At 36.6% G+C, this 14,768-nt stretch overlaps 1 protein-coding gene across 4 annotated transcripts in view; it reads left to right on the forward strand.

The window, feature by feature from the left end:
- LOC149785087 (uncharacterized) overlaps positions 1-14,768 on the forward strand; it is a 117,709-nt gene that overhangs the window by 52,387 nt on the left and 50,554 nt on the right. For all 4 annotated transcript variants that reach the window (XR_016425361.1, XM_089978831.1, XM_089978833.1 and 1 more), the window contains exon 3: positions 8,241-8,487. Coding sequence is in view for 3 of the 4 variants with exons in the window: in XM_089978831.1 (XP_089834957.1) it covers positions 8,241-8,487 (247 nt within the window). In the remaining variant the exon portion in view is untranslated. The remainder of the gene's footprint in view (positions 1-8,240; positions 8,488-14,768) is intronic.

Raw genomic sequence — 14,768 nt, forward strand, 5'->3', positions numbered from 1 at the left:
CGATGTTAGCACCCCTTACAGCTGATTCAGAACCCCACCGGAACATTCCTCAACCTCATCACCACATTCAGGATCCATCACTTATATGTAATGACAAATCGAATTAAATCTAATGGCAAACACAGACACCAAAGACGACCAAGGATCCAACAGGATAGCTACTGAATCCGTTGAAATGGATTTTTATTCGGCGATAAACAATACCGATAACGTATTTGTAAACTTGTATTAAGTTTTGTCTTCTGTAATACGTGCTAATCCACTAAGCAGAGAATTATTTATAACTATTGTCATTTCACCTCACATGTTTCCATATAAATGTATATTAGACAAATACTATCTAGAGTCGCATACCTTTAAGATGTGTTAGGTTTATCAAAACCAACCCCAAACAGAAGTGAAAATAAGTCGATCATATGATTTATTATCATAATATTTTTTAATCTTTCTTTGGTTAATATTCCTCTGAAGACGCGCAATGGAGTTAATGCGCGTGATGGAGAGGGAAGCCATGCAATACTTGTATCTTCGTATTGCTTCGCGGCAGCCTAAAAAATACCACAAATGTAAGCCCTTGATTAAAGCCATTAATGCGAAAGTCTATGAAATGTTCCAACGTCTTGAGACTAATTTTAAACCATTTAGTCATTTTCGTGATTAGTAACCTCGGTGTCTTTCTGGTTTAAGGTCAATCAGGTATCGCAATAAATCCGCGTGATAGCAATGTTTGACGCATCCGTGTCAGATGTCTTACGAATCAAAAGCATAATCAACCTCACACCGAGAACAATGTCCACCTTAATCTTGGAGATGCCGGTGTGCTGCAATGTTGGTGTGATTCATAGGCGCATTTTCGACAGAAATTTTCTGGCTTCTGTCTTTGCTTGGTGTGTAAGCGTACAGAATAATCCTATCGTAATCCTCTAAAATCTAACTCACGTTTTTGTGATTGTAATTCCGGAACTTGCGTTCGTTGGTGTACATACTTGACTGCTTCTTTAGCAACAACTCGTGTGGTACAGCGACAATTTTCAACATCATCAAATATACCTATTATTTTGGCTCGCATGACCACTGGATGAATTCGAATTAAAAACTGCGTAACTCTTGCTCAAAGCTCTCTTACAGTCTGACGTGTTTCCACTCTGAGAACAAATAGCTCAAGTATATTTGCTTTTCTTGCGTTTCTTTGTATTGTCACACACACACACACACACACACACACACACACACACACACACACGCATGCATGCATACATACATACATACATACATACATACATACATACATACATGCATACATTATTTTATATTGTGTTTCATATTAAAGAGTACAATCCGCGTTTTCTTTAAGCCGATATTTGGTGAAAGTTGAAATCACTACACATTTACCATTGAGATAATGCACGACACCAATTCCCACCACTCCGGTGTCCTAAGTGGTTGGAGCATCCGCCTCGTGATGTGGTTGGTTCGAACTCTGACTAAGTCATAACAAAGACTAATAAAAATGGTGCTAGCAGCTGCCTCACTTGGAGCTCAGCATTAGAACATCATTATAAACTGCCACACTGCAGACATCATAGCGAGGTTAAAAAAAAATTAAAATCACACATAAGACTCCCACACAACTGGAAATTAACCTTATGGTGTGCGCTCACGTGCGAGAATTGCAAGCTTGTTGTAGCGCACGTGCAAACCAGTGCTTATGTATGATTACCATGCAGTATTTTAGTATTGACTGTATTGGTTCTGTATCTTTAAGTCCAAATAGTTCTTCACAAACGCCACCATTTCATAGCGTTTTGTAACATTTCCTCATATTATTTAATTGTTTAAAAAATTAATTATTGTTATGCATACACGTGTCATTACCGTTTTATATATTATGCTAAAACATTTCTCTAATTAACTTGTTTCTTGATAATGTTTGCCGACGCAATTGTCTGCATTATCAATATCTTCACCAATCATACCAATATCTTTCTTGGGTGATCTAATCAACAACGTCAGCGACATACGTTTTCTTGCACATGATTATACAATGATTGTCACGCTTTTTTCATAAGCTTCACATAGTTTACTACGTTATTTTCCCAATATAACTCCTAATTCGATTAATTTATCAAGATTTATGATATGTATTGAAAAACGCATGCAGCATTAGAGCGTCTTTAACAAATCTGTACGACGAATTTAAGCGAAATAGAGATTTATCTCGTTTCTGTGACGTTACACTCCATTGCTCAAGTAATGTGAATCTCTCATTAGATAAATTCATAAATCCTTTGAAAATACTATACATATCAATCGGTGACGTTTTTGCCACTAATATAATATAATTATGCTTCTAACTGTAATAGCGCATTGGCCTGACTAGGACACATAGCAGTAACTTACATTGTGGAGCTTGCGCGCGGGGGAGGCTAGCCGTTTGTGTGCTAGCAGATTTAGGTTAGCAAAATCGTTTCCGTTTCCGTACGGTAAAAACAGTTACGCTAGCTGATTTTGCTTCAGAAAATTGTTCATGTTTGCGAAGAGCATACAGAATGTTTGCGAAGAGTATCCACAATGACACCGCTGTTTGCAGCATATATAAAAACGGAATCGTATGCACATGCAGAGGCTGTGTTTTTATCGCTGTTGATGGTGTCGCCGTTTATATTTTTTAAGAATTAATCCCTGTATTTCCAAAGAATCTATAATCTATAATTAACTACATCGTTCACGCTAGCCGACTTTGCTGCTCAAAATAGTTCGCGCTAGAATTAGTAAAGTCATGAGGTATAGAAGGCGTCGACCAAAAGCAGTAACTGAAATGCCAGTTGTGACGCTCTTAGTTTTGTGAAACTCGGTTGAGGTCTTTCTCTTAGTCTTTTAATTTTAGGTGTCCACGTGGATATTTATGTATTACTGTCTAAATAATTGGCGTTGATATATAGTTTAGTTGGCTGGAATGCGATGGGAGCCGGTGAATGCCGAAGTCGGTTAAAGATGAAGCATATTTCTTTAACGAAACGCATAAAAAGTATACTAATACTGACAAAAGAGATTAGAAGGCGTCCCTTTAACTGATTTCAGCATTCCCTGGCGGCCATAACATTCCAGCCAACTGAAATGTATGTTGAAAACACGTTTATTTGCTTGTGTCAGAATTTGAATCCATTAGGAAAAAGACAACCAGAGTAAGTAAAGTCCGACTATGGCAATTCTACTTTAATTTGTGAAAAAAGTGTCTCTTTGGACTGATATATTCCTGAAAATTTGGCCTCACGTTCCCCTCTCAGTTGACCGGGGAACACGCTATACACAACGCTGTTATTTTGGCAGTTAAACATAGAAAATCAGGGTAGACGTCTCACATTGTAGAACTAGTCTTTCTCTAGTCCTACATGTAAGACCTCGACGCTGATATTTATGTTTTGGGCGTCCACGTCTTACGGCCGAAATAACTGCGCTGTATTGTTTGTTCCAATGTCGTTTATCATCGCAAATTGTTAGGAATATCTCACACACTTGGCAGCCCATATCGGCGCTTTTCTACAAATTAAAGTTATACTGTTTTAGTCGGGCTCTACTTACTCTGGTGTCTTTTTCCTATTTAACTGAAATTCCCATAAGTGCAAATGAACATGTTTTCAAGTTTCGTTGGCCTACATTTCAGTTGGCTGGAATGCGGTGGGAGCCAGGAATACCGAAATCGGTTTAAAGGCTGATAAGAATCTTCAACAAAACGAATCTATCTAAATATGTTCTTCAAAATATTGGTATACTTTTGTTCGTTTCGTTAAAGAAGTATACTTCAACTTAACCCGATTTCGGCATTACCGACTTTCATCCCATTCCAGCCAACTGAAATGTAGGCCTATGAAACTTGAAACACTCCCATTTCTTTTGTGAGAATTTGAATTTATTAGAGAAAGACATCAGAGTAAGTAAAGTCTAACTAAAACATTATGACTTTCCTTTTTTTGAGAAGCGTCGTTATCGGCTGCCAGTTGTGTGAGATTTTCCTGAAAATGTGACTTTCATTACGATGTTGAGAATCAAAATACGCAAGGCAGCGTCGTTATTTAGGCAGTAAGGTCTAGACGCCCAAAACATAAATATCAGCGTCGAGGTCTTACAGGTAGGACTAGTCTTTCCCTTTCCATAAGTCTATCTGGGTCACATCAGGGAGCCTGGATAACTTATTAGCTAAGGCGCTGGACTAGTGACCAGTAAATGCACTTTTGACTCCCACAATTGAAATATCACTGATCTATGGAGGGGGATTACCGCCTTAATTCTATGCATGTATTTTCTGTTCTTGCTTGATGCATTATTATAAATGGCTGCTTTCAAGTGCTACTTTCATAATTCTGTCCATGTATATTGATTGTATTCTTCATTGATGCAAATAGTACGTGGCAGTTTGCAAGTGCTACTTTCCTTCTGCATTATTGTCAGTGGCCACTTGCAAGTGATACATTCGTAATTCTAGTCATGAAGTTTCTATTCTTCATTGATGCAGGCTGTAAATGACTGCTTGCAAGTGCTTAGATCTACTTTCCTTCTGCGTCATTTTATCTTGCAATTTGCCAACTACTGAATTGATTCTGTAGTTTGTCGTATGGAAATGCCATGTCAGTTATTACAAGTTTTAAATGTTCTATTTATAAACTTGCTACATCACAAGTTACACAGATCACACCTTCTAAAATCATGATTATAATATAGTATCAAGCACGTTGCAAATTAGCATCACGGACTTTAGCATAAAATAATGCCTCATTATGACAACAGATGGCGCTGTATCTCCAATTTCATTTTAAATCTACAATTCCAATACAATAGCAAGAGGGAAATGACTTGAAACAAGTACATCACATACAATGTATATACTGTATCATAGCTATATGCTACAAAAATATGAACTTATTTCATTATATATGAAAATAAATACTAATACAGTAGTATGAAATACATTTTCTATATATAAACATAAAGAACATGTCCATACTATTATGAGAAACTTTATTTCCATATATATCAAACTGGAAACAACATTTGTTTATTATTTATAATCGTATTCATCCATTAATGAAGCGATATTTGTAGTACATATACGATGAATGAGTGTAAGGTACTTCATTGCTAAAACATCAAACTCCTTTGGTAGCAGTTATAAAAATATAATATTTTGAATATCAATAACGTTGATACCGCTATCAGTTACCAATTCAATTTGTTTTGATTATTACTGCTACAACACAGTGCCAAACTTGCCTGATACATTTGGATATGAAATTAATGTAGTAGTTTAAAAGATTAATACAAATTTTTACATGTATCCTCTACAGATGTGATTGTTTTCTGTTAGAAAAGTAAGTATGGGGGGAGGGGGCAATAATAAAAAAAAAACTTTAAAGTTTTTAAGGCTACTCACAGCTCAGACAGGCTGTTGTTGAATCCACACACACACACCCAGCATAAACATCTTAATTTGTCTGTGATTTTATCATTATTTCATCCTGTTTAAAATATAAGTTAATATTGTCATGTCACAAAAATGTCAGCACAATACAAATATGCAATAAAGCAAAATAAATAAATAAAACTATAAACAATCCTGTGTTTAACGTTTCATAGGAAATATTTAAGAAAAATAAATATTTAATGTAAACAGGCATTCATAAAAACAATATTATTAGATGAATTTGTCGAAACAAAAATTATCACACTGGTAGGCAATAATAAGGAAAAAATATATGGATTCTCTTATTGCATTGTGCAGATTTATTTGCCAGTCCCTTTTGTTTTTAACTCTCACACGAATAAAACATGAATAAAGGCATGCTTTTCACACAATGAGGCTTTTTGAATCTGACATACATTCATAATTGCAAATTCTGAGGAATTAAATTTGTAAATTCTGGATTGGCCGAGACACATTTCCTGTTAAAAGTTATGCCTCAAGAACAGTTTGGTTATATTCCCAGGTGACTTTTTTCAAGAATTAATCAAAAAAAAAAAACATTCCATTACTTGATCTTTATTCAGTATATATTGTAAAAATAAAATAAGTTGTTTGCACTTGCTATGAACAAACAACCATGAAAAGGATTATATTTTATTTGATAACATTTTTTAAATTATTTCTGATGTTCTGACCTTCACAAAACTATTATATTTATGAATATGAGATGAAATTGTAAATTTGGCCTGTTATCCCTAATATATGTGCCTTGGAACAATGGATTAGGTAAATTCCAAAATTTAAATGACTTAATCACTCAGGAGAGAGAGAGAGAGAGAGAGAGATTCATAAGCAAGTTAGTTTCTTCACAGAATAATAGAAACCACTAGCCAATTTCTGACTGCAGTTGGAAGAAGTTTTAGCAGAAAGTAACAGCTACTTTATAAGCATGCAAGTCATTTTAATGTGAGATATAGGCCCCCCAAGAACTATTCCTCAGAGAAGACCCAAGATTGGGTTTCACAAATTGAAACCACACAAGTACCAGTTTGTTACTTTGTGAAAAATGGGGTCATTATGAGAAAACAGAGACCAGCTGATGTACCTGCTGGTGATGAGTAATCAGTGAGCAATCAAACTGTTGTTCCCAAGTCGTATAGACAAGAAATTCATAGTCTAGCCAATAAAACTCCATAAGCTGGTCATTTTGGTGTAGGTAAGACTTATCACAAGATTCTGAATCATTTTTATTTGCCGAAAATTAAAAGTGATGTTTGTAAGTACCATAGATCTTGTCACACCTGTCAGCTGGTAGGAAATCCCAATCAGAAGATATATATGACACATCTGCAACCTATTCCTGCATTTGACCATTTCACAAGCCATTTTGCAAAAAAATAGTAGACTGTCAGTTCCTTACCTAATACAAAGTCAAGCAACCAGTGCTTGTTGACCATAATGTGTGCGTCCTCGAGATTTCCATTGGCTATTCCTTTGAAGAATATTAAATCAAAAACTGTTCTAAAAATTTAGGCTATGTTTTTTAACACTTGTTTGCCCCCCCCCCCGCCCGCCCCCCATCTATCCAGCAATTTTATGTTTGATTATGTACAACAACTTATGCGTGAATTAGACATCCAACAGTTTAATTTAATTTGACAGTTTAATTTTTCTGCCAATCACCCTGAACGTCATGGCGCGAGGACAAGACTGTCCGAAAATACTCTCACCTACCGTTGATACATGTATACAATTATATTGAATCAAACCTTAAAAAAGACAGTGAGCAGTAAAATCCTTCATTGCATAATTATCACAAAATGAAAGACCCCCATGACTACCCTAAAACAGCAAAAGACTGTCCCAAAACACCCTAATCTACCCAGGATACGTGTAGGCAATTAAATAAAATCAAATCAAATAAAAAAACAATGATCAGTAAAAAATCTACCCTGTATAATTATCGAGTAGGATCAGTTTTTTTCCCTTGTTGAATACTTGCTGAAGGAAAGACCCTAAGACTAAAACACGCTCATCGAGCCTGGATACATGTATACAATTACAATAACTTAATGAAATATGCAGTTTTTGGTACATTCTCTCTGTCTTTGATCATAGGTAATTCACTAACTACTTTTATATTGCGATGAGCAGCACACTTAGTAAGTCGGAATAATGCGTCACAACATTCATATTTCAAATATTCTTTAATTTGTTTTTGGTAATCTTTATTGTGACAAAGAGCAGCTGAATAATTAGCACCTAAGGGTGCTATATTTATATTTGTAAAATTCTTGAACCAATTTATTATTATGTAAGCAGCCACTGACAATATTGCAGAAGGAAAGTAGCACTTGCAAACTGCCACGTACAATTTGCATCAATGAAGAGATACAATATACGTGGATAGAATTATGAAAGTAGCGCTTGCAAGCAGCCATTTGCAATAATGCATCAAGGAAGATTAGAAAAATACACGCATAGAATTATGGCGGTAATCAACCCTCCATACTGAGATACTTCGGCAAGGCATCATACTAGTATCGGCATGATGTAACATTCGAATGTTACTGTGCAGAAAACCAACCAAACCAAATCCAGGTCACGGTCTGTAGGCTCGGAAAAACCCAGTCTTTAGTAATCAACTTTCGATTTGGTAAGGGCGTGCCATATACTTTAGTAGCTGGAGCTATGTGAATCGCGAGTTTTATCTAACAGCCTTTGTTTCTTTTATGTCCGCCAATCAGATTGCAAGTTTGTTTATACCTGTGTAAAATTCCAGGTATTCGATTCTACCCGGGCATCGTTAGTTCCTCATACTTGTCACCGCACAGTCGTCTTTTCTGATAAGCGCGCCAAAGACCTAGTTAGTGAAACTAACATTTTTCCGGAATTGGGACTCTTCAGTATGGAGGAATCTTTAGGCATAGTGGAACATGCTGGGATTCAGAAAGCCCTTAAGGAGTCAGACTTCCTGAATCGCGAGGTTAGCAAGGACAGTGGTGAAGGGTCCATGACTTCAGATAACGGTAAGTTCGCATGTATTACATGTTTACATGTATATCACAGTCACCATTTGCAAGCAAGAAAGTCACTTTGTTGCATGTATAAATGTACATACTTTCAAATATACATTCATGCATGTTTATAGGTAGCTAGGTAGAGGTACAGTTGTAATGAAGACATGCATCCGTGTGTGTGTGTGTGTGTGTGTGTGTGTGTGTGTGTGTGTATATATATATATATATATATATATATATATATATATATATATATATATATATATATATATATATATATATATATATATATATATATAAGTGTGTGTGTGTGTGTGTGCCACACCGGGATAAATTCAGTAGACATCAGCAGAGAGAGTGAAAAAGGAAAATTTAGTTTTTCTACATTTCTTTAAAAAAAGTTTGCCAAAGATACACTATAACATGGGTCACAAAACTCAAACCACTTTGAGGGCCGCATGAGGGCAATTTCGATGGCCCAAGTGCCGTACCACCTTTGTTATCTCTTATGACACCTTGTGACGCCAATCATTTTGGGGGCCAAAGGATACGGATTGCGTGCCGCGTGTTTGAGACCCCTGCGTTATACTGTGCACATACATACATACATGCATGCATGCATACATACATACATACATGTATGAGTGGCTTTTAAAACGATCTTCATGAGTTCAAAATATCGTACTAAGGTCTCACTTTATCTTACTCGATATATATATATATATATATATATATATATATATATATATATATATATATATATATATATATATATATATATATATATTCAGTGTATCTCTGATTGTAAAATGATATTCTCAGCGCATAATCAAACACTAGAGCTGTTCGTAAAAGTAATTCTTCCGCAGATATGATAGCACTTGTTGTGTCATGCAATATGTCATGTATCCAACTTCATGCCATATTACCAAACAGAAAATCCCATCTAACTGACTAAAAATAATAATGTACACATACTGGGAATCCTTCACATCGAGTTGTCGTGACCTAAAATGTATTGACTGGCCTGTTGTTTAACTTTCATTTTCAGTGGGTTTTTGTGATGTACTATTGGGAACATGCCAGTGTTGTATAGGGTTTTCTACCTATTCCGTCCACTTTTTGTTTAGCATTTAACTCGGAATTAACTGATTGTGTGTGTTTGCCAAATTGCTTTAAATCGGCGGGTTGTATTGAGGTTTTGGAGAAAATGAAAGTGCGTGCATAGCAATTGTGATATGCATTATTGCATCTGCACACCCATCTTTCTGTTGTTTTTTTTTTCTTCATTTTTCTTATTTATCTCATACCCCCCCCCCCCCCCAAAAAAAAAAACAAATATACTGTTATTTTCTGCACTATAACACTAAAAGTGTTGTGTGCATATCTATATAAATGCACTGTGCAAACACGAGCCATTGTTGACGTCACGTAACCTAGCCTTTTTTAAACGATTACCTGGAATAACACCTTGATGGCTATATTTACCTGGAAATTTTATGAAATTGGATTCTGTTTATTATAAAGAAACTAAGTCCTGGTGACCCTGGCTTGAAGCAAAAGGTTCTGCCCTACATTTAATAACAATGGATATTCACATATCTCGGATATACCTGTAATATTACGAGTCATAATGTGTCAGGGAAATAGTTTTGTAGTGGTTATTAAACTGTATAGTTGTTTGACGATGGATGTAATTCTTATCGTATTGATTGGCTGAATAATATTTAAGGCACGTCAGAACCCTTTGGTGCCAAAGTGAAATAAAACACACACACACACACACACACACACACACACACACACACACGCACACACGGATAGTTTTTTTTTAATATTTGGAAATTGACAAAAAATATTACAGAAATGGCGAGTGTGATACAAAGTTACCAATTTAACTGCTACGCAATCAACTACCTACTTATTTTTCTAGCTACCTACAGTGTTTACCGCCCACCATCCTTGTTTGCACAATTAAAACTTTAAACTATATTTATGTTACATTCATTGCACAAGTCATGACAACGTATCCAACATTACCTTGACGAGTCATCTATCAACAGAATGTAGAGAAAACGGAAGAATCCGAAGGAGATCACCGATCTTTGACGGTCGGCAAAGCAGGTTAGAACCTGGTAACAAATGGGAGACTGCATGGGAGCAACCGGTGTTACCGCTGTGCTGTCCATGTGATCTATCAACCTAGAATACCTATTCTAATACAATACCGAGATGGGGAGAAAGATTAAGGTTTAAATGTACTACAATTACACATGTTTTTGTTAGCTGAAATACAAATTATGGTTAGTCGATAAACAACAGAATTTCCCTATCTGTATACATTTTATTTTTCATTACATCATTGCAAGTATTAAGCTAGTCAGAAGCTTTAGTTTGAATTTATTTGGTTCTTATCCATTCCTATTCTTTGAAAAAATAATAGAATCCGTCAACAAAGACGGTTTCCTCCCCCTCCACACCATTCCTATTCCCCCCCCCAAAAAAAAAAGGCATCACTAATATCCTATGGACATTTAACCCAAATTAGCTGCAGTTAACGACAAGATTTAAAACGAATAGACCGATCATTTGCCAAAGGCATGGGGTTATTTATTTGTACAAACATCAGGTAAAATTATGACCAACACAATTCAGTATATCGGTTGATATTTAGGTGAGTGGTCATTCGTGGGTAAAATAAACGACTTTTTGATTCAGAAAAGAACTATATAACAAAATTTTGTCTCAGTTTTGCAGTATACATAAGTGTCCACACAACCTACCTAATAGCTAAATTAGAATGAAATGTTAGGTTACCAGATCCATCACAAACGGTTCATATTATCGCTCAATATCCACGTGGACCGATAGCGGAAGTGCGCAGACGAGGAATGGCATCTTTAAAACAGGGGCACGAACAAACACATACTTTTTGCAACCCAGGTAAACCGTATGCTGAGCGAAACATCACAATCAATAGTCACAAACTGAACGCAGTGAGTAGGTTCACCTATTTTGTCAGCGCTATGTCCTGAACGTCGTCATCGATGACGAAGTTGATGTCAGGATTACAAAGGCCACTGTAGCCTTCGGCAGACTCCTCGCCAATATCTGGAACAGAAGAGGAATTAGCCTACAGACAAAGCTGTCGGTGTACAGAGCGATAGTACTCCCTACGCTACCATACGCCTGCGAAACCAGGACAGTGTACCAGCGTCATGCAAAGAAGTTGAACCACTTCGACACGACTTGCCTCAGAAGACTCATCAACATCAAATGTCAAGGCAGAATCCCGGATACTGAGGTCCTCGCCCAAGCAGGCCTGTCCAGTATCTACACCATCTTGATACAGTCACAGTTGCAGTAGGCAGGCCATGTAGCTTGCATACCAAACCACCGGCTTCTGAAGAACTCTTTTATGGCGAGCTAGAACAAGGAAAACGCTCCAAATGAGGTCAGAGAAAACGCTACAAGGACACCTTGAAGAAAGCTTTTCAAGGATATTGGTATAAACACGGACACATGTGGGCAGACTGCTCAAGACAGGGGTGTGTGGCGTTCCTCCATCGGAAAAGGCGCTGCAGTTTGCGAGGCCAACAAGACATCCGCAACAGAACAACGGAGGCTGGCTAGGAAAGCCCGAGCCATTAATCCCACGATTTGCGTTGCTGCCATCCCCTGTCCACACTGCCATAGAACATTCAGGGCACACATCGGTTTCTTCAGCCATCTTCACACCCACAGACCTATCGATTTCCCTCATACACTGGACGGACGAACTCTTTCACTTTTTATGACCTGCTAATGTTTTTGTTTTTTTTTAAATAAAAAAAAACAATTTTCAGTTTTGTGTGTTAAATTGAGCGTGTTAGATTGTAATACTTGCAGTTGAATTGGTATCAGGTATACGAATTTAACTTGTACGACTTGAATTGTTGTCAGGTATATGAGTTTAACTAGTTATCGGGTATACGAGTTGGATTGTTATCAGGTATATGGGTTGAATTGTTATCAGTTGTACGAGTTTAATTTGTTATCAGGTATATGGGTTGAATTGTTATCAGGCATAAGAGTTGAACTTGTTATTAGGTATAGGAGTTAGGTTGTAATCAGGTAAATGCGATTTTAAGGAGATTTATTAGTCTCATACAAAACTATTCTGAATTTTGATTGACTTGCAAGGTCAAATGCACTCAACAGTATAAAAGCCTATTGCAGTACTGGTAGCGATTTCGGCTCCTCAATACACCGTATTGGCGTAGATAGTTTTTAATCGCCGTAAGAAAGCAATAATACAAGCTTTTGTTCTGCTTTTTATTGAGCGGTGAAATATATAAATTGGCCAGAGCTTTTGTAAATCTACCAATATTATATTATCACAGCTTTTACATACGTCAAATCAGCAGGTTTACTTCTGCATAATAATATTTTGCTAATGGCGTCGCCTGTCTGGAAAAAAATACGAGACACAGAGATCATAATGGTGTCCATCGTTTGTCGTAATCGGCTCCATAACCAACTCACGGTTGGATCCGGAAATATGTCTGGGATGGGGGAGTGGAAATAAACAAGTACGCAATGGGTCTTCAAGTTCAGACAAGAATTGTAGAACAAGATTTCGCCACGCAACATACCTAAAGTCTAATTTGTAATAAAATTCATCACAACTTTATCTCTCATTAACCATATGGACTGATAGCGGAAATGCGCAGACAATGAATGCCATCAGTACAATAGGGACATGATTACGTTTTACGACCTGTAGAATGTTGTTTTTTGTCGTTGTTTTAAAAAGTTTTCATCCACACGGACTATACGAAAAGACCAGAAATCTGTGCTTCATTCATGATTAAGTTGAATGATTAGGCTCGATAAAAGAGTAATTTTACCTGCAACTATTTGTCTCAGAAATAACCGAGGACGGTCGATACTTGGGATAAACGTGTGCGTAATGGGTCTGTTTGATGGATCATCGGTAGGCTGTTTTGTTTGTTGGGGGTGTGGGATGCGCCAACTCCGCCCTCCCCCTTTTCCCCTGCACCTGTAGAAGTCTGAAGAAACTTGCTTCACCAAATGTTTATTTAGCGTATAATGTCCAACTCAGTAATAAAAAGGGTTTTGAAGGTCAAAGGTCACCCCATATTTCTACATAATTTGATATGATATAATTCAAGGCCCATTTGATATGATGTATGAGTCTGTCTTTATATTTACCTGAGGAATATTGTATGAGTAGACCGTACATTTTGTTTTAAACCATCATTGCTAGTTGAAGCATAGGTACACTTACTTGGAATTATGAGAGATTAATCTGGACAGTCAGTCCCTTATTTAAATTACACTTGCAAAATAACTCTTATCAATTTTCAACTGTTAAAAGTATTTTAAATGAATACTAATAAAATTTATTTTCTGTACTTTTTGAATTTATTGACAGTCCTTTTTGCTTTTTTTGTGCTCATTTTCGTTTTTTGTGTAATGTAGACAGGGCGTGGAGAAGTTCAGCAATATGGCTGGTAGCTGCTATTATTAGATGATATGTTTAATAATGATAATGACAACTAATTCAGAATAAGTCAAAATGTTTTTACTTACAATACTTATTGTACTGTTTTCTCAAGCACAAAGTTGGAAACTTCTGGAATATGAATTTACACTCCAATTTTTGCCACATGAAACCTTTCGGTGATGAAGGGAAGGGAGGCTCGTTATGATGTTATACCAGTAATTTATGAAACGGGATCCTCGTTATGATGTTGCTGTTGTTGTTATTATTGTTGTATGGTTAAACGCCATTGTTTAGCTCAAGATAGGCTATACATGGCGGCCAGTAAAATGAAGGAAGATGAACCTGGGAAAAACCCGGAAAGAACCACCGACCCATGAGAAGCTACTGGCAAGCTTTCTCACATACCCACATTTGCCAAATCCGAGACTCGAACCCACGCCGACAGAAGTGAGATGGCAGTGATCCGTAACGGTGAGCGCTTTAGACCACTCGTTCTCGTTATGATGATGTATCAGTAATTTATTGAAGTAAGTGCCTCTTCTATCTGTCGATTCACCGTCAAATTTTGGATAGTATGTCGACCAGCTTAAAGGACAAATGCGCATTATTTGATCAGGTAAACAGTTTTTCATTGCTCTTTTAAGTTCACTCTGTTGAATCATTAACTGTTGTTTTCAAGTATAATTTAAGAGGAATAGTTTGGTTATTCATTAGGATTAACAAGTGTTTATTGACGTTTGGGACTAAAATACTACTTTGGGATTATTGTGAATTGATTCAA

The sequence above is a fragment of the Sinohyriopsis cumingii genome, chromosome 13 (assembly GCF_028554795.1).
Source record: "Sinohyriopsis cumingii isolate HCF-2022 chromosome 13, ASM2855479v2, whole genome shotgun sequence".
Lineage (NCBI taxonomy): Eukaryota > Metazoa > Mollusca > Bivalvia > Unionida > Unionidae > Sinohyriopsis > Sinohyriopsis cumingii.